Source organism: Arachis duranensis, chromosome 6 (assembly GCF_000817695.3).
Source record: "Arachis duranensis cultivar V14167 chromosome 6, aradu.V14167.gnm2.J7QH, whole genome shotgun sequence".
Taxonomy (NCBI): Eukaryota; Viridiplantae; Streptophyta; class Magnoliopsida; order Fabales; family Fabaceae; genus Arachis; species Arachis duranensis.
The window spans coordinates 18397754-18414442 of record NC_029777.3 but is presented as its reverse complement, the minus strand read 5'-3'; the positions used below and the strand labels follow the sequence as shown (position 1 = coordinate 18414442).

At 36.7% G+C, this 16689-nt stretch overlaps 1 protein-coding gene across 1 annotated transcript; it reads right to left on the bottom strand.

Annotated features, from left to right (window-relative positions):
• Positions 1–5899: 5899 nt before the first annotated feature.
• Positions 5900–7206, bottom strand: LOC127748444 (uncharacterized). The gene is made up of 4 exons (XM_052262983.1): positions 7198–7206; positions 6937–7113; positions 6421–6510; positions 5900–5962 (listed from the first exon to the last, which is right to left on the bottom strand). The coding sequence occupies exons 1-4, from the start codon at positions 7204–7206 to the stop codon at positions 5900–5902; spliced, it is 339 nt and encodes a 112-aa protein (XP_052118943.1).
• Between the last annotated feature and the right edge of the window lie 9483 nt (positions 7207–16689).

Sequence of the window (16689 nt, the reverse complement as noted above, 5' to 3'; positions counted from 1 at the left end):
TGAAATACTTCAAATTATATTAATTAAGAAAATCCCAACATGAATGGCTCATAAATCAAATAGGCAACATATGTAATACAAGCATTAAATTATCTGAGAGTAAAAGAGAAAATAAATAAAAACAGGAACATTGAACCTGATATGAAGATGAAATAATCCTAAAGTGAAAAGAAATCCTAATCCTAAAATAAATTCTAATCCTAATCCTAATCCTAAGAGAGAGGAGATTACCTCTCTCACTAAAACTACATCTAAACTATGAAAAGTAACTAATTGGCCAGCTCCCCTCTTTCGGATGCATTCCTCCACTTCATAACCTCTGGTCTATGCTTTCTGGACTTGGATTTGGGCCAAAAAGGGCTTCAGAGATCGCTGGGATCGCTTTCTGTAATTTTTGGTGTGTGGCCTCTGTCACGCATCCGCGTGGGTCACATGGTCGCGTCATCTGGAGTTTTCTGTGTCACGCGGTCGCTTCAAGCATGCGTTCGCGTCATATGCGTTTCGCTTGTGGCGCGCGATCACGTCATTGCCATTTCGCTCTGGCACGCGGCCGCGTCGTCCATGCGAACACGTCACTGTCCGTTTCTTCAAAAACTCCATTTTATGCTTTCCTTCCATTTTTGTATGTTTCCTTTTCATCCTTTAAGTCATTCCTGCCTTAGAAGATCTGAAATTACTCAACACACGAATCACGGCATCGAATGGCAATAAAAGATAATTAAAATTAATATTTTTTAAAGCCTAGAAAACATGTTTTTCACATACATCTCATAATAAGAAAGGGAAGGTAAAAACATGCAATTTCACATGCATAAGTGGGTGAAGGGTTGAATAAAATACTCAAATTCAGCACATATATATATATATATTAAGGCACTACTATAACAATTAATCATGCTTCAAGCAATCAGCCTCAATAATTAATCATTTAAGAATGCTTCAAGCAGTCAGAACCAAAAAATTAATCATTTAATCATGCTTCAAGAAATCAGTTTCAACAATTGATCACTTAATAGTTAATAATGCTTTAGGCAATCAGCAGCAAAGAATTAATCTACAACCAGCACCAACGAATTAATCTACAACCAGCGTGACGGAGGCTTCGAATGTTGCGATGACTGCATGCGCGATGAAGGCGAACTGAGCGAGCTTGAGGTGGTGGCTGTCGGAATGAACGACGGTGGCCGCAGGAGACGATGGCTTCAGATTGAGTTCGATGAGATTGAGACTTGAGATGCAGCCCTCCTCCCTGGACTGTGTGTGTGACAGGCGGAGAGGAGATTGATGAGGAACAAGGGCTTCCGCAATTGAGTAAGATCAGGGATTGTAGGTTCGGTGAGTAAAAAATGGCGGCGTTTCCCTTATTTTTGTTCCATAAGGCAGCGTTTGTTTGCGAGATAGAGACCAAGAGACAGAGATAGAGAGACAGAGACCAAGAGACAGAGATAGAAATAAGTATTAGTATTGTGTTTGGTGTTAAAGTGTACAAAACTGATTTATGTCTCAGTATCCTGTTTGGTTTGAAATTAAAAATGGAGACTAAATATTTAAAATTACTAAAATGCCCTTAATTTTAATTAACAACCCTAACCCCCAAATACAATTTTATTTTCATCAGCATCCAGCCATAACCCCTTTTTCCTCTTCTCTACCCTTTTTCCTCTCCTCTGCCGTGAACTCCTAGAGCCTGACCCGCCGCCGGTAGCACCTCCAATGGTGGGAACCACGGTGGCGCCTCTCTAGTTCTCCTTGGTTCATCTTCGTGGCCCCAGTTGCCACCCTCGGTTTGTGACGCTGCTGATGTATCCACGCTGGTGGGTCTGCGTCGCCACCGTCTCGGAGCTGTGCGTCTGGTCTCCGCTGTTTCTCTGTCAACAGAGCTGGTATGTTCTTTCAATTTACGTTGTTTGCTTGTTAATTTTGTGAAGTTCAAAAGAGATTTTTGATTCCCCCATTTTCTGATCTGTGAAACCATCACCTTCTGATTTGCCCGCGTGTTGATGAGAACGTTTAAATCCCTCGTTGGATGAATTGAGATTTGCCCTGATTTGCATAAAATTGATGATTTGTGCTTCTTCAAATGTTGAAGATTTCTGATGTTGTTATATCCGAGTTCTTATTTGCCCTCATTTGCATATTTATGAATTCTGCGTCATCTTTTATAAAGATTTTAGAATGTGTGATTGCTGATTGCTGATTCTATTATTTGTGTATCATAAAAAAATTTTCAGCTTACTTGTGGTTGTTAATTCCTGATTTGTAAATCTGTGATTGTTATTTTTTTTTGAATTTATTTTGGACGATTACTGTATAGAAAATCAAAGAAGATGATTTGAGAGCTATTTATCATAATTATGTTCCTGTTGTCACTCTTTTTTGTTATCGAAATTAGTACTCACTGGTGTTGAAAAATTTATTGGAAAAGCTAGAGGCACCAATATTTGATTTTAAATACAAAAGATTAGACATTAGTTAGTTAGTTTGTTAATTGTATGTTGCTTGAATTAGTAGTTAGTGAAGTTTGTTATTTCCTTCTTGACTTCTCAATCTGATTCTCACAATTCTTTATTGAATTTTTGCTGTCAAGAGTTGCAGATTCTTATACACTAGTGCATTTATGTTAATGGTTACCACCTAGTGTGTTTCTCCCTTGTTTTGGAGGCACACTTTATCTATCCACAGAAAGAGTATTATTACAATTCACAAAGTCTATGTACTGCTCTTATTGTAACAAACACTATTTTTCATTAAATGAATTGACAAGCATTCAGTCTTTGATCACATTTCCTTCCTTTTCATCCTCAAAAGTGTTCCTGATAGCTATTTAATGTCAAATAATTGGTTGTATTAAACACACGTGTTGTTTTATTATGTATTAACAAACATGGTTTGAAAAGTTGCTACTAGTACTGACATTGTGTACATTATAAAAGCATGGACTTTAGCGTTATTTGTTAATTAGGCTTGTACTTCTTTGTTGGGTTTGTTGCATTTTTTGTGCTTCTTCTTAATATTTTAGCTTTTATGTTTTTGTATTAATTTACCATTTGGGCTTTCTGTTCTCCGTTAGCAGTTTTGGGAGGAATTGAAGGGTCGACATAGGCAGAAGTGGTCTTCCCCATTCTTGCAAATTGCAACGAGATATATTGAATTGGAAAAATTGTTTTGATTAGATTCGTTGGTGCATTTTATTTCGATTAGTTGATTCATTCTTGTGTTGTGTTAGTATTTGTTGTTAACCTGGTAAATGATTTTTGCTTACTGTTAAAGGTATAGTCTGGTTAACAATGGCTTCCACAAGTAGAAGATCCACAAGTGGTTTGTACGGCAGCGGCAACGTAACGGGAGAATAATTTGGGGCATGTGGTTTAAGAGCACCGTTACAAGTTTCGAATAGCATGGCCAACTTGGGTAGAAAGTGAATTCTAATTTGAAGATGAGCGAACGAGTGGAAAATCTTCATACTAATGTTGTGTATCTGAAATTGTTAGCATTCCTTCTTCTCTAATAGGCAAATGCGAAATTGTAATAACTAGTTTGAGAACATGTTTCAGTATTTTTTATTGTTAATTATAAAATGAGTACACGTTCAATATCTCTTCTTCTCTTTGTCACTTTAGTCTTTTTTACTTCAGTACTGCTCTCACTTTATATTTCCTTTTTGTTATTAAATACCGTATAAGAGGAATCATATTATACATTATGTTACATTAAAAGAAATAGAAAAATTGCTAAGTTTTTTTCTACCATAAAGAATTGAAAAGGCTTGTTCTTGGTGTTGTGATCTTGTAATAATTGAGACACATGATATGAATGTTAAATACATAAGTTGCTGATAGCGGTAAGTGTGAAATAAAGTAGATATAGTTGTGGCTAAAAGAAAATTAACAAAAGCAAAGACTAGAAGAAGAATTGCATTACTGAGAACCACAAATTATAAGAATGGGACAGTTGATGACCAAAAACTAAGATAATTGTCATTAACAAGATCATGACCATAAATATTGTACATAGTAAAAAATTCCTACTCAAACCACCAAAATAAAGGCCATACCACAATACCAATAAAACTGTACAAAGAACCTACACCTATTCTGAATAGAGCAAAATAAAGGCATTTCCAAAATATCTATCCAAATGCATACGAAATATAAGTTTGTACGTTATATCATCTTAAACATAACCATCTCACAAAATCCTAAAACCCTATAGTGAAAAACTTAATACCCTAGCCCAAACCTAATACCCTTAACCAACAGTCAACTTTATATAATGGAGCGGACAAGGCCATCATCTGTGAATCTGACAAGCCCCAGAAGTGTGCATACACGTTAGGACTTTCAGCAAACTTCAAAATCGCCCTCACCACCTCGTCATCACCGAAACCAAGCTGTGTGAGCTTCTCGCCAACCTTCCACTTCTTGTTCACACCAATAATGGCATCAGCTATCAGTTGAGCATTCTTCCTTTGGTCAGCTGAAGATTGCTGAATATGGTCGGCCATCCTCTCCAGTACGTCAAGTTGTTTTCTCTTCCTCCCATATCGCCTTGTGCTTCTTGCACTCGCACCTGCTTCAGATTATGATGCTTGTCCTTGCATTGCTGGCCCTCCACTGTTATCTGGATGTGGAGACATATCTGACTCATCAAATCCAATAGCAGTGTCTTCTGTCTCTTCGTTAACCTGTTCCTCCGCATCAAAACCACTAACTGCTACTGCTCCTGTGGCTCTATCCCTACCAAATATACCCTCCAGTCGGTGAAAAAGAGGAAATGGCTTGCCAGGACTGTAGAACTTGGTCGGATGTGCCTGTGAAGAAGTAAACCGCATTTAACAAATTTTTTATGAAGTTAATATTCAAAAGACATAAAATACATGAATGGCTGAGGGTTGTATATATTATAGAGCATGTTCCATTGCTTAGTGTGAAAGCAAAAAGAGAAGGAGGCTGCTCTTGCCAACACCAGAGTCACCCATGAATAACACATAATACGAGTAATCAAAGCTGCTATTCCCTACCTTTGAACCTGAACCCATTTCTCTCTTTTCATTTTTTACCCTTTCCAAATTCAATTAAAAAAACTCCAAAAAAAGCATGCAAGTAGACTCATTCAAAAAGTGAGGAGAGTGAATCATAGTTAGGACAAGTTTGCATGTGAACAAGTGTCCAAATAAATAGTGAAACAACAAATTACCAACAAACTCATTCAAGTCATAGACTGCAGAAAATTTTAACTACTAGATGGGTACATTATGCAAAAGTGAAATAATTCTGCCTATGTTGTCACGCAAATTCATTCCTCATTCAATTCGATCGATTGACTCCAGATCTTACTGTAATTAGAGTTTGTGAAATTGTATTATTCACACTACAAATATAAAAGAATGATATTCCCATTAAATATATATAGAAATTCAATATCAGACTAACACATGTTTGAACACACTCAAACTGAATGGTGAAAATCACAAATGATGTATTATCAAGTTAACAAAATAAGCCAAGTCTAAAGTTCACTATACCAGAAGAATACTAGCATAAAGCTTGATCATAGATTGAATTATTACAGCATTATTCAACTAGACTTGTTCAAGAAGTACAAGGTGGCTCAGACTCGATAAAGATATGAATCACACTCATCTTCAACCATGCATCAAGAACATCTTTGCTGTCAACCTCCACACATTGTTTCTCATGGTTCCAGCTGAATCCGCTATAACCAAGCATGTCAGCGGCGTACTGATACTTCTCCTTCAACCGCTTGTGCTTATTCTTGCACTGCTTCACGGTCAGTGTACAACCGGGGAAGGCCTCCAGCATCTTCAGAGCCAGTTTTTCAAATTTTTTGGGTTTAAACTACCCACAATCAGCCCTCTAACCATCTACAACAAACTCCTTTATGAAGCCAACAAAGCATTAGTCTCTTCATCACTCCAAATGTGCTTGTTCTCCATATTCACCTACCAAAATTAAGATAATGAAAACTGTGCATAAATTATCTAAATTACAATTACTTAACATGAAACAGGTAGTTGCCATTACAAATGAAACAGCAAAAAATTACACAAATAGTGAAAATAATAAAACAGGTCATTGCCATTACAAATGAAATAGCAAAAAATAACACAAATAGTAAAAATACTAAAACAGGTAGTTGGCATTACATATGATAATAAAGCAGCAAACAATATCACAAACAAGAAGTTGCCATTACAATTGAAGATGTCCTATTACAACTTTTTTCATCTCAACAAGTCATACAAATTAAAATGTGGCCATTACAACAATACTCAATCCCTTACAGGGTTTGTTTTACACTACTCTTACAACACTACTCCATACGACTTGCACGCCACTCTTCATACATCTCAGTTGCTATGTTGTCACGCTAGTGAGTCCACTCGTTTGTGTTTTCAACCACATCAATCATTCCATCCTGTTCTTCGTCTCCATCAGGCATAAATTCATCAAATATGCTACTTTTCTCCTCCGGATCCATCTCCATACTCTTTCGAATGAAATTTTACAGCAAACAATAGGAAATAATTATCTGAGATTGTGTCTTTAGAGGGTAAAAGCTAGGGCTTCTTAAGATGGACCACCTCTTTTTCAGCAAATCAAAGTATCGCTCAATGATATTTCTTGCGAAAGAATGAACCCTATTAAAATATTCTTGGTAATTGTGCAGTGCACGTGCTCCTTGGGCCCACTCTCTTACATGATATCGAGTGCCTCTATACGGTGCGAGAAACCCCAGACCATTTGTGTAACCAGCATCAACTAAATAGTAATTACCTATAGACAAGTAATGTAACAAGGTAAGACGTTGGCTATCGTGAACTCAAGGTAATTGTATAAGCTTAGATCCAAAGATGGCATCATTACCGTGGGGTATCTTAAGACTATTACGACGAGTTATTGCATCTCAAAGTACCTGTGAATTAGACGCCAATCCCTTCCATCCACTGAGTACATAGACAAAACCCATCTCCCGGTTACACACACCTAAGACATTGGTGCAAATTTTACCCTTTCTTGTTCGGTATCTTGCCTTCTCGGACTCGAGGACTATCACCTCAATATAAGTGCCATCTAATGCTCCCAAGGAACCCTATCATCCAAAGAAAGTTATAATACTCAGATATAGAATCCTTCAGAAAATACCCAAACATACACAACATCGAATAAGCTCTACCTTCTCCATGTGGGGTCAAGATAATTGGTGCATGAAATTATGATCATCAACAATGGCGCCAATAGACTTAGTGCTCTCAAATGTGAATCACACTTTGTCACAATTCCACACAACTAACCAGCAAGTGCACTGGGTCATCCAAGTAATAAATCTTATGCGAGTAAGGGTCGATCCCACAGAGATGGTTGGTATGAAACAAGATATGGTCATCTTGTAAATCTCAGTTAGGGCAGATTCAAATGGTTTATAATGGTTTTCGAAAATAATAATAAATAAAGCATAAAATAAGATAGAGATACTTATGTAAATCATTGGCGGGAATTTCAGATAAGTGTATGGAGATGCTTTGTCCCTGTTGAATCTCTGCAACATACTACTTTCTTACTTTCAATCCTTCATACTCCTTTCCATGGCAAGCTATATGTAGGGCGTCACCGTTGTCAATGGCTACATCACATCCTCTCAGTAAAAATGGTCCAAATGCTCTGTCACAGCACGGCTAATCATCTGTCGGTTCTCGATCATGTCGAAATAGAATCCATTGATTCTTTTACGTTTGTCATCATGCCCAACAATCGCGAGTTTGAAGCTCGTCACAGTCATTCAATCCCTAAATCCTACTCGAAATACCACAGACAAGGTTTAGACTTTCCGGATTCTCAAGAATGGCCGCCAATAATTCTAGCTTATACCACGAAGATTCTAATTAAGGAATCCAAGAGATACACGCTCGTTCTAAGGTAGAACGGAAGTGGTTGTCAGTCACGCATTCATAGGTGAGAATGATGATGAGTGTCACGGATCATCACATTCATCATTTTGAAGTGCAACGAATATCTTAGAACAAGAATAAGCTGAATTGAATAGAAAATAGTAGTAATTGCATTAAAACTTGAGGTACAGCAGAGTTCCACACCTTAATCTATGGTGTGTAGAAACTCCACCGTTGAAAATACATAAGTGATCAAGGTTCAAGCATGGCCGAATGACCAGCCCCCAAAGTCTAAGAACTAAACATCCAAAGATGGATGCTAAGAAAAAAGACGAAAACCAAGATGTCTAATACAATAGTAAAATGTCCTATTTATACTAGACTAGCTACTCGGGTTTACAGAAATAAGTAATTAATGCAGAAATCCACTTTCGGGGTCCACTTGGTGTGTGCTTGAGCTGAGCTTGAGCTTTACATGTGCAGAGGCTTCTCTTAGAGTTAAACGCCAAGTTGTAACGTGTTTTTGGCATTTAACTCTGGTTTATGACGTGTTTCTGGCATTTGACTCCAGAATGCAGCATGGAACTGGCGTTGAACACCAGTTTGCATCATCTAAGCTCGAATAAAGTATGAACTATTATATATTGCTGGAAAGCTCTGGATATCTACTTTTCAACGCCATTGATAGCGCGCCATTTGGAGTTCCGTAGCTCCATAAAATCCATTTCAAGTACAGGAAGGTCAGAATCCAACAGCATCAGCAGTCTTTTGTCAGCCTTCTATCAGAGTTTTGCTTAGGTCCCTCAATTTCAGCCAGAAAATACCTAAAATTACAGAAAAACACACAAACTCATAGTAAAGTCCAGAATTGTGAATTTTACATAAAAACTAATGAAAACATCCCTAAAGGTAGTTAGATCCTACTAGAAACTAACTAAAAACAATGCCAAAAAGCGTATAAATTATCCGCTCATCACAACACCAAACTTAAATTGTTGCTTGTTCCCAAGAAACTGAAAATCAAATAGGATAAAAAGAAGAGAATATACTATAAATCCCAAAATATCAATGAATATTAGTTCTAATTAGATGAGCGGGACTTGTAGCTTTTTGCTTCTAAACAGTTTTGCCATCTCACTTTTTTCTTTGAAGTTTAGAATGATTGGCATCTATAGGAACTTAGAATTTTAGATAGTGTTATTGATTCTCCTAGTTAAGTATGTTAATTCTTGAACACAACTACTTTTATGAGTCTTGTCGTGGCCCTAAGCACTTTGTTTTTTAGTATTACCACCGGATACATAAATGCCACAGACACATGACTGGGTGAATGTTTTCAGATTGTGACTCAGCTTTGCTAAAGTCCCCTGTTTGAGGTGTCTAGAGCTCTTAAGCACACTCTTTTTGCTTTGGATCACGACTTTAACCACTCAGTCTCAAGCTTTTCACTTGAACCTGCATGCCACAAGCACATGGTCAGGGACAGCTTGATTTAGCCGCTTAGGCCTGGATTTTACTTCCTTGGGCCCTCCTATCCATTGATGCTCAAAGCCTTGGATCCTTTTTTTACCTTTGCCTTTTGGTTTTAAAAGCTATTGGCTTTTTCTGCTTGCTTTTTCTTTTTCTTTCTATTTTTTTGCCACTTTTTTTTCACTACTTTTTCTTGCTTCAAGGATCAATTTCATGATTTTTCAGATCATCAATAACATTTCTCTTGTTCATCATTCTTTCAAGAGCCAACAATTTTAACATTCATAAACAACAAGATAAAAATTATGCACTGTTTAAGCATTCATTCAGAAAATAGAAAGTATTGTCACCACATCAATATAATTAAACTAATTTCAAGGATAAATTCGAAACTCATGTACTTCTTGTTCTTTTGAATTAGAAACATTTTTCATTTAAGAGAGGTGAAGGATTCATGGAATTATTCATAGCCTTAAGACATAGTTACTAGACACTAATGATCATGTAGTAAAGACATAAACATATATAAACATGAAGCTTAAAAACCAAAAAACAGAGAAATAAGAACAAGGAATGAGTCCACCTTAGTGATGGTGGCGCCTTCTCCTTGAAGGACCAATGATGTCCTTGAGCTCTTCTATGTCTCTTCCTTGCCTTTGTTGCTCCTCCCTCATTGCTCTTTGATCTTCTCTAATCTCATGGAGAATGATGGAGTGCTCTTGGTGTTCCACCCTTAGTTGGTCCATGTTATAAATCAAGTCTTCTAGAGAAGTGTTGAGTTGTTCCCAATAGTTGTTGGGAGGAAAGTGCATCCCTTGAGGCATCTCAGGGATTTCTTGATGATGAGCTTTCTCATGTGTCTCTTGAGATCCATGAATGGGCTCTCTTGTTTACTCCATCCTCTTCTTAGTGATGGGCTTATCCTCTTCAATGAGAATGTCTCCTTCTATGATAACTCCTTCTTAGGGATTGCTGCATGTTTCCGGCATTCAACGCCAGATCCATGCTCTGTTCTGGCATTGAATGCCAGCCAGATGCTCCTTACTGGCGTTTAAATGTTAGTAAGCCCTTCCTCCAGGGTGTGCTGTTTCTTCTGCTATTTTTGATTCTGTTTTTAATTTTAGTATTTGTTTTGTGACTCCACATGATCATGAACCTAATAAAACATAAAAGAACAATAAAAATAAAAATAAAAATAAAAATAGAATTAGATAAATAAAAATTAGGTTGCCTCCTAATAAGCACTTCTTTAATGTCACTAGCATGACAGTGGGCTCTTATGGAGCCTCACAGGTGATCAGGTCAATATTGTGGACTCTCAACACCAAACTTAGAGTTTGAATGTGGGGGTTTAACACCAAACTTAGAGTTTGGTTGTGGCCTCCCAACACCAAACTTAGAGTTTGATTGTGAGGGCTCTGTTTGACTCTTTATTGAGAGAAGCTTTTCATGCTTCCTCTCCATGGTTACAGAGGAATATCCTTGAGCTTTAAACACAAGGTAGTCCCATTCAATTGAAGGACTAGCTCTCCTATGTCAACATCAATTATAGCTCCTGCTGTGGCTAGGAAGGGTCTTCCAAGGATGATGCATTCATCCTCCTCCTTCCTAGTGTCTAAGATTATGAAATCAGTAGGGATGTAGAGGCCTTCAGCCTTCACTAACACGTCCTCTACTAATCCATAAGCTTGTCTTTGTGATCCGTCTGCCATCTCTAATGAGAATGTGGCAGGCTGTACCTTAATGATCCGCAGCTTGTCCATTACAGAGAGTGGCATAAGATTTATGCCTGACCCTAGGTCACACAGAGCCTTCTCAAAGGTCATGGTGCCTATGATACAGGGTATTAAGAATTTACCAGGATCTTGTTTCTTTTGAGGTAATGTTTGCTGAACCCATGTATCTAGTTCACTAATGAGCAAGGGAGGTTCACCTTCCCAAGTCTCATTCCAAACAACTTGGCATTCAGTTTTATGATGGCTCCTAGATATTGAGCAACTTGCTCTCCAGTTACATCTTCATCAGTACTAGGAGGAGTTTCAGTGACTTTCTTACTTAGCTGGCCCACTTGTGCCTCCAAATTTCTGATGGAGGACCTTGTTTCACTCATGAAACTTAAAGTGGCCTTAGATAGATCAAAGACTATGTTTGCTAAGTTAGAGGTGCTCTACTCAGAATTTTCTATTTGTTGCTGAGAAGATGATGGAAAAGGCTTGCTATTACTGAGCCTATTTCTTCCACCATTATTAAAGCCTTGTTGAGGCTTTTGTTGATCCTTCCATGAGAAATTTGGATGATTTCTTCATGAAGAATTATAGGTGTTTCCATAAGCTTCACCCATGTAATTTACCTCTGCCATTGCACGGTTCTCAGGATCATAGGCTTCTTCTTCAGAAGATGCCTCTTTAGTACTGTTGGATGCATTTTGCCATCCATTTAGACTTTGAGAAATCATGTTGACTTGTTGAGTCAGCATTTTGTTCTGAGCCAATATGGCATTCAGAGCATCAATCTCAAGAACTCCCTTCCTCTGAGGTGTTCCATTATTCACAGAATTCCTCTCAGAAGTGTACATGAATTGGTTATTTGCAACCATGTCAATGAGTTCTTGAGCTTCTGCATTCTTTAGGTGAATGGATCCACCTGTAGAATGGTCCAGTGACATCTTAGAAAACTCAGATAGACCATAATAGAATATATACAAAATGGTCCATTCTGAAAGCATGTCAGAAGGACACCTTTTGGTCATCTGTTTGTATCTTTCCCAAGCTTCATAGAGGGATTCACCTTCTTTTTGTTTGAAGGTCTGAACATCCACTCTAAGCTTGCTCAACTTTTGAGGAGGAAAGAACTTAGCCAAGAAGGCTATGACCAGCTTATCCAGGAGTCCAGGCTATCTTTAGGTTGTGAGTCCAACCATGTTCTAGCACTGTCTCTTACTGCAAAAGGGAAAAGCATGAGCCTATAGACTTCAGGATCTACTCCATTAGTCTTAACAGTCTCACAGATCTGCAAGAACTCAGTTAAAAATTGATAGAGATCTTCTGATGAAAGTCCATGGAACTTGCAGTTCTGTTGCATTAGAGCAACTAGTTGAGGTTTTAGCTCAAAATTATTTGCTCCAATGGCAGGGATTGAGATGCTTCTTCCATTAAACTTGGAAGTAGGTGTAGTATAGTCACCAAGCATCCTCCTTGCATTATTGTTGTTGGGTTCGGCTGCCATATCTTTTTCTTGTTTGAAAATTTCAGTAAGATTGTCTCTGGATTGTTGTATTTTAGCTTCTCTCAGTTTCCTCTTCAGAGTCCTTTCAGGTTCAGGATTAGCTTCAACAAGAATGCCTTTTTCCTTGTTCCTGCTCATATGAAAAAGAAGAGAACAGAAAAGGAAGAGGAATCCTCTATGTCACAGTATAGAGATTCCTTTATGTTAGTAGAAGAAGAAAGGAATAGAAGAAGGAAAAGAGTTAAGAATCCAAACACAAGGGGGAAGATAGGTTCGAATTCTTGAGATAAAGAGAAGTGTTAGTAAATAAATAAATAAATAGAAGAAGATGAGAGGGAGAGAATTTCGAAAATTAATTTTAAAAAAGAGTTAGTGATTTTCGAAAATTAAGAGAAGAATTAAAATTAAAATTAAAATTTGAAATAATTAGTTAATTAAGAAAGTTTTGAAAAAGAGGGAGGAATTTTTGAAAATTAGAGAGGAGAAAGTAGTTAAGTGGTTTTGAAAAAGATAATAATTTTAAAACAAATAAAAAGTCAATTAGTTAGTTGAAAAAGACTTGAAAATCAATTTTTAAAAGATAAGAAGTTAGAAAAGATATTTTGAAATCACACTTTTGAAAAATATATGATTTGAAAAAGATATTTTGAAAAAGATTTGATTTTTAAAATTAAAATTGATTACTTGACTAACAAGAAACTAAAAGATATGACTTTAGAATTTAAAGATTGAACCTTTCTTAACAAGAAAGTAACAAACTTCAAATTTTTGAATCAATCACATTAATTGTTAGTAAAGTTTTTGAAATTTTGAAATAAAGATAAGAAAAATATTTTGAAAATAAATTTTAAAAATTTTCGAAAATAAATAAAAAATGAAAAAGATTTGATTTTTGAAAAAGATTTTGAAAAGATAAGATTTTTAAAATTGAAAATTTGACTTGACTTATAAGAAATAGCTAAGTTTTCAAATTTTTTGACTAAGTCAACTCAAATTTTCAAAAATTATGAGCAAAATAAGGAAAAGATATTTTTTTGATTTTTGAATTTTTAATGATGAGAGAGAAAAACATAAAAATGACTCACAACATGAAAATTATGAATCAAAACACATGATGCATGCAAGAACACTATAAATGTCAAGATGAACACCAAGAACACTTTGAAGATCAAGATGAACATCAAGACTTATTTTTGAAAAATTTTCAAGAAAATAAAAACATGCAAGACACCAAACTTAGAAATTTTCAATGCTTAGACACTATGAATGCAAAAATGCATATGAAAAACAACAAAAAACACAAAATAAGAAAATATGAAGATCAAACAAGAAGACTTACCAAGAACAACTTGAAGATCATGAAGAACATCATGCATGAGTTTTCGAAAAATGCAAAAGTTTTTAAAACATGCAATTGACACCAAACTTAAAAATTGACACTAGACTCAAACAAGAAACACAAAATATTTTTTGTTTTTTTACGATTTTATAAATTTTTTTCGAAAATAATCTTTAGAAAAATGAAAAAGAGAAAAAAAAATTTTTGAAAGATTTTTGAAAACTTTTTGAAAAGAAAATTACCTAATCTGAGCAACAAGATGAACCGTCAGTTGTCCAAACTCAAACAATCCCCGGCAACGGCGCCAAAAACTTGGTGCACGAAATTGTGATCATCAACAATAGCGCCAATAGACTTGGTGCTCTCAAACGTGAATCTCACTTTGTCACAATTCTGCACAACTAACCAGCAAGTGCACTGGGTCGTCCAAGTAATAAACCTTGCGCGAGTAAGGGTCGATCCCACGGAGATTGTTGGTATGAAAAAAGCTATGGTCATCTTGTAAATCTCAGTTAGGCGGATTTAAATGGTTTATAATGGTTTTCAAAAATAATAATAAATAAAGCATAAAATAAGATAGAGATACTTATGTAAATCATTGGCGAAAATTTCAGATAAGTGTATGGAGATGCTTTGTCCCTGTTGAATCTCTGCAATATACTGCTTCTTTATTTCAATTCTTCATACTCCTTTCCATGGCAAGCTGTATGTAGGGCATCACCGTTGTCAATGGCTACATCTCATCCTCTCAGTGAAAATGGTCCAAATGCTCTGTCACAGCACGGCTAATCATCTGTCGGTTCTCGATCATGTCGGAATAGAATCCATTGATTCTTTTGCATTTGTCATCACGCCCAACAATCGCGAGTTTGAAGCTCGTCACAGTCATTCAATCCCTGAATCCTACTTGGAATACCACAGACAAGGTTTAGACTTTCTGGATTCTCAAGAATGGCCGCCAATAATTCTAGCTTATACCACGAATATTCTGATTAAGGAATCCAAGAGATACACGCTCGTTCTAAGGTAGAATGGAAGTGGTTGTCAGTCATGCGTTCATAGGTGAGAATGATGATGAGTGTCACGGATCATCACATTTATCATGTTGAAGTGCAACGAATATCTTAGAACAAGAATAAACTGAATTTAATAGAAAATAGTAGTAATTGTATTAAAACTTGAGGTACAGCAGAGCTCCACACCTTAATCTATAGTGTGTAGAAACTCCACCGTTGAAAATACATAAGTGATCAAGGTTCAGGCATGGCCGAATGGCCAGCCCCCAAATTCTAAGAACTAAACGTCCAAAGATGGATGCTAAGATAAAAGACGAAAACCAAGATGTCTAATACAATAGTAAAATGTCCTATTTATACTAGACTAGCTACTAGGGTTTACAGAAATAAGTAATTAATGCAGAAATCCACTTCCAGGGCCCACTTGGTGTGTGCTTGGGCTGAGCTTGAGCTTTACACATGCAGAGACTTCTCTTGGAGTTAAACACCAAGTTGTAACGTGTTCTTGGCGTTTAACTCTGATTTATGACGTGTTTCTGGCGTTTGACTCCAGAATGCAGCATGAAACTGGTGTTGAACGCCAGTTTGTGTCATCTAAGCTCGAATAAAGTATGAACTATTATATCTTACTGGAAAGCTCTGAATGTATACTTTTCAACTCCGTTGAGAGCGCGCCATTTGGAGTTCCGTAGCTCCATAAAATCCATTTCGAGTGCAGGAAGGTCAGAATCCAACAGCATCAGCAGTCTTTTGTCAGCCTTCTATCAGAGTTTTGCTCAGGTCCCTCAATTTCAGCCAGAAAATACCTGAAATTATAGAAAAACACACAAAGTCATAGTAAAGTCCAGAAATATGAATTTTGCATAAAAACTAATGAAAACATCCCTAAAAGTAGCTAGATCCTACTAGAAACTACCTAAAAACAATGCCAAAAAGCGTATAAATTATCCGCTCATCACAACACCAAACTTAAATTGTTGCTTGTCCCCAAGCAACTGAAAATCAAATAGGATAAAAAGATGAGAATATACTATAAATCTCAAAATATCAATGAATATTAGTTCTAATTAGATGAGCGGGACTTGTAGCTTTTTGCTTCTGAACAGTTTTGGAATCTCACTTTATCCTTTGAAGTTTAGAATGATTGGCATCCATAGGAACTCAGAGTTCAGGTAGTGTTATTGATTCTCCTAGTTAAGTATGTTGATTCTTGAACACAGCTACTTTATGAGTCTTTGCAGTGGCCGTAAGCACTTTGTTTTCCAGTATTACCACCGAATACATAAATGCCACAGACACATGACTGGGTGAACCTTTTCAGATTGTGACTCAGCTTTGCTAAAGTCCCCAGTTAAAGGTGTCCAAAGCTCTTAAGCACACTCTTTTTGCTTTGGATCACGACTTTAACCACTCAGTCTCAAGCTTTTCACTTGGACCTGCATGCCACAAGCACATGGTTAGGGACAGCTTGATTTAGCCGCTTAGGCCTGGATTTTATTTCCTTGGGCCCTCCTATCCATTGTTGCTCAAAGCCTTGGATCCTTTTTACCCTTGCCTTTTGGTTTTAAGGGCTATTGGCTTTTTCTGCTTGCTTTTTCTTTTTCTTTTTCTTTCCTTAAAATTTTTTTCGCAAGCTTTGTTCTTCACTGCTTTTTCTTGCTTCAAGAATCAATTTTATGATTTTTCAGATTATCAATAACATTTCTCTTTTTCATCATTCTTTCAAGAGC

Coding starts and splice junctions, on each gene's coding strand:
- LOC127748444 (XM_052262983.1), bottom strand. Junction 6,511..6,936: donor GATTGGCGTCTAATTCACAG/GTACTTTGAGAT, acceptor TTCATTCGAAAG/AGTATGGAGATGGATCCGGA. Junction 5,963..6,420: donor AGGATGGAATGATTGATGTG/GTTGAAAACACA, acceptor TAATTTTGGTAG/GTGAATATGGAGAACAAGCA.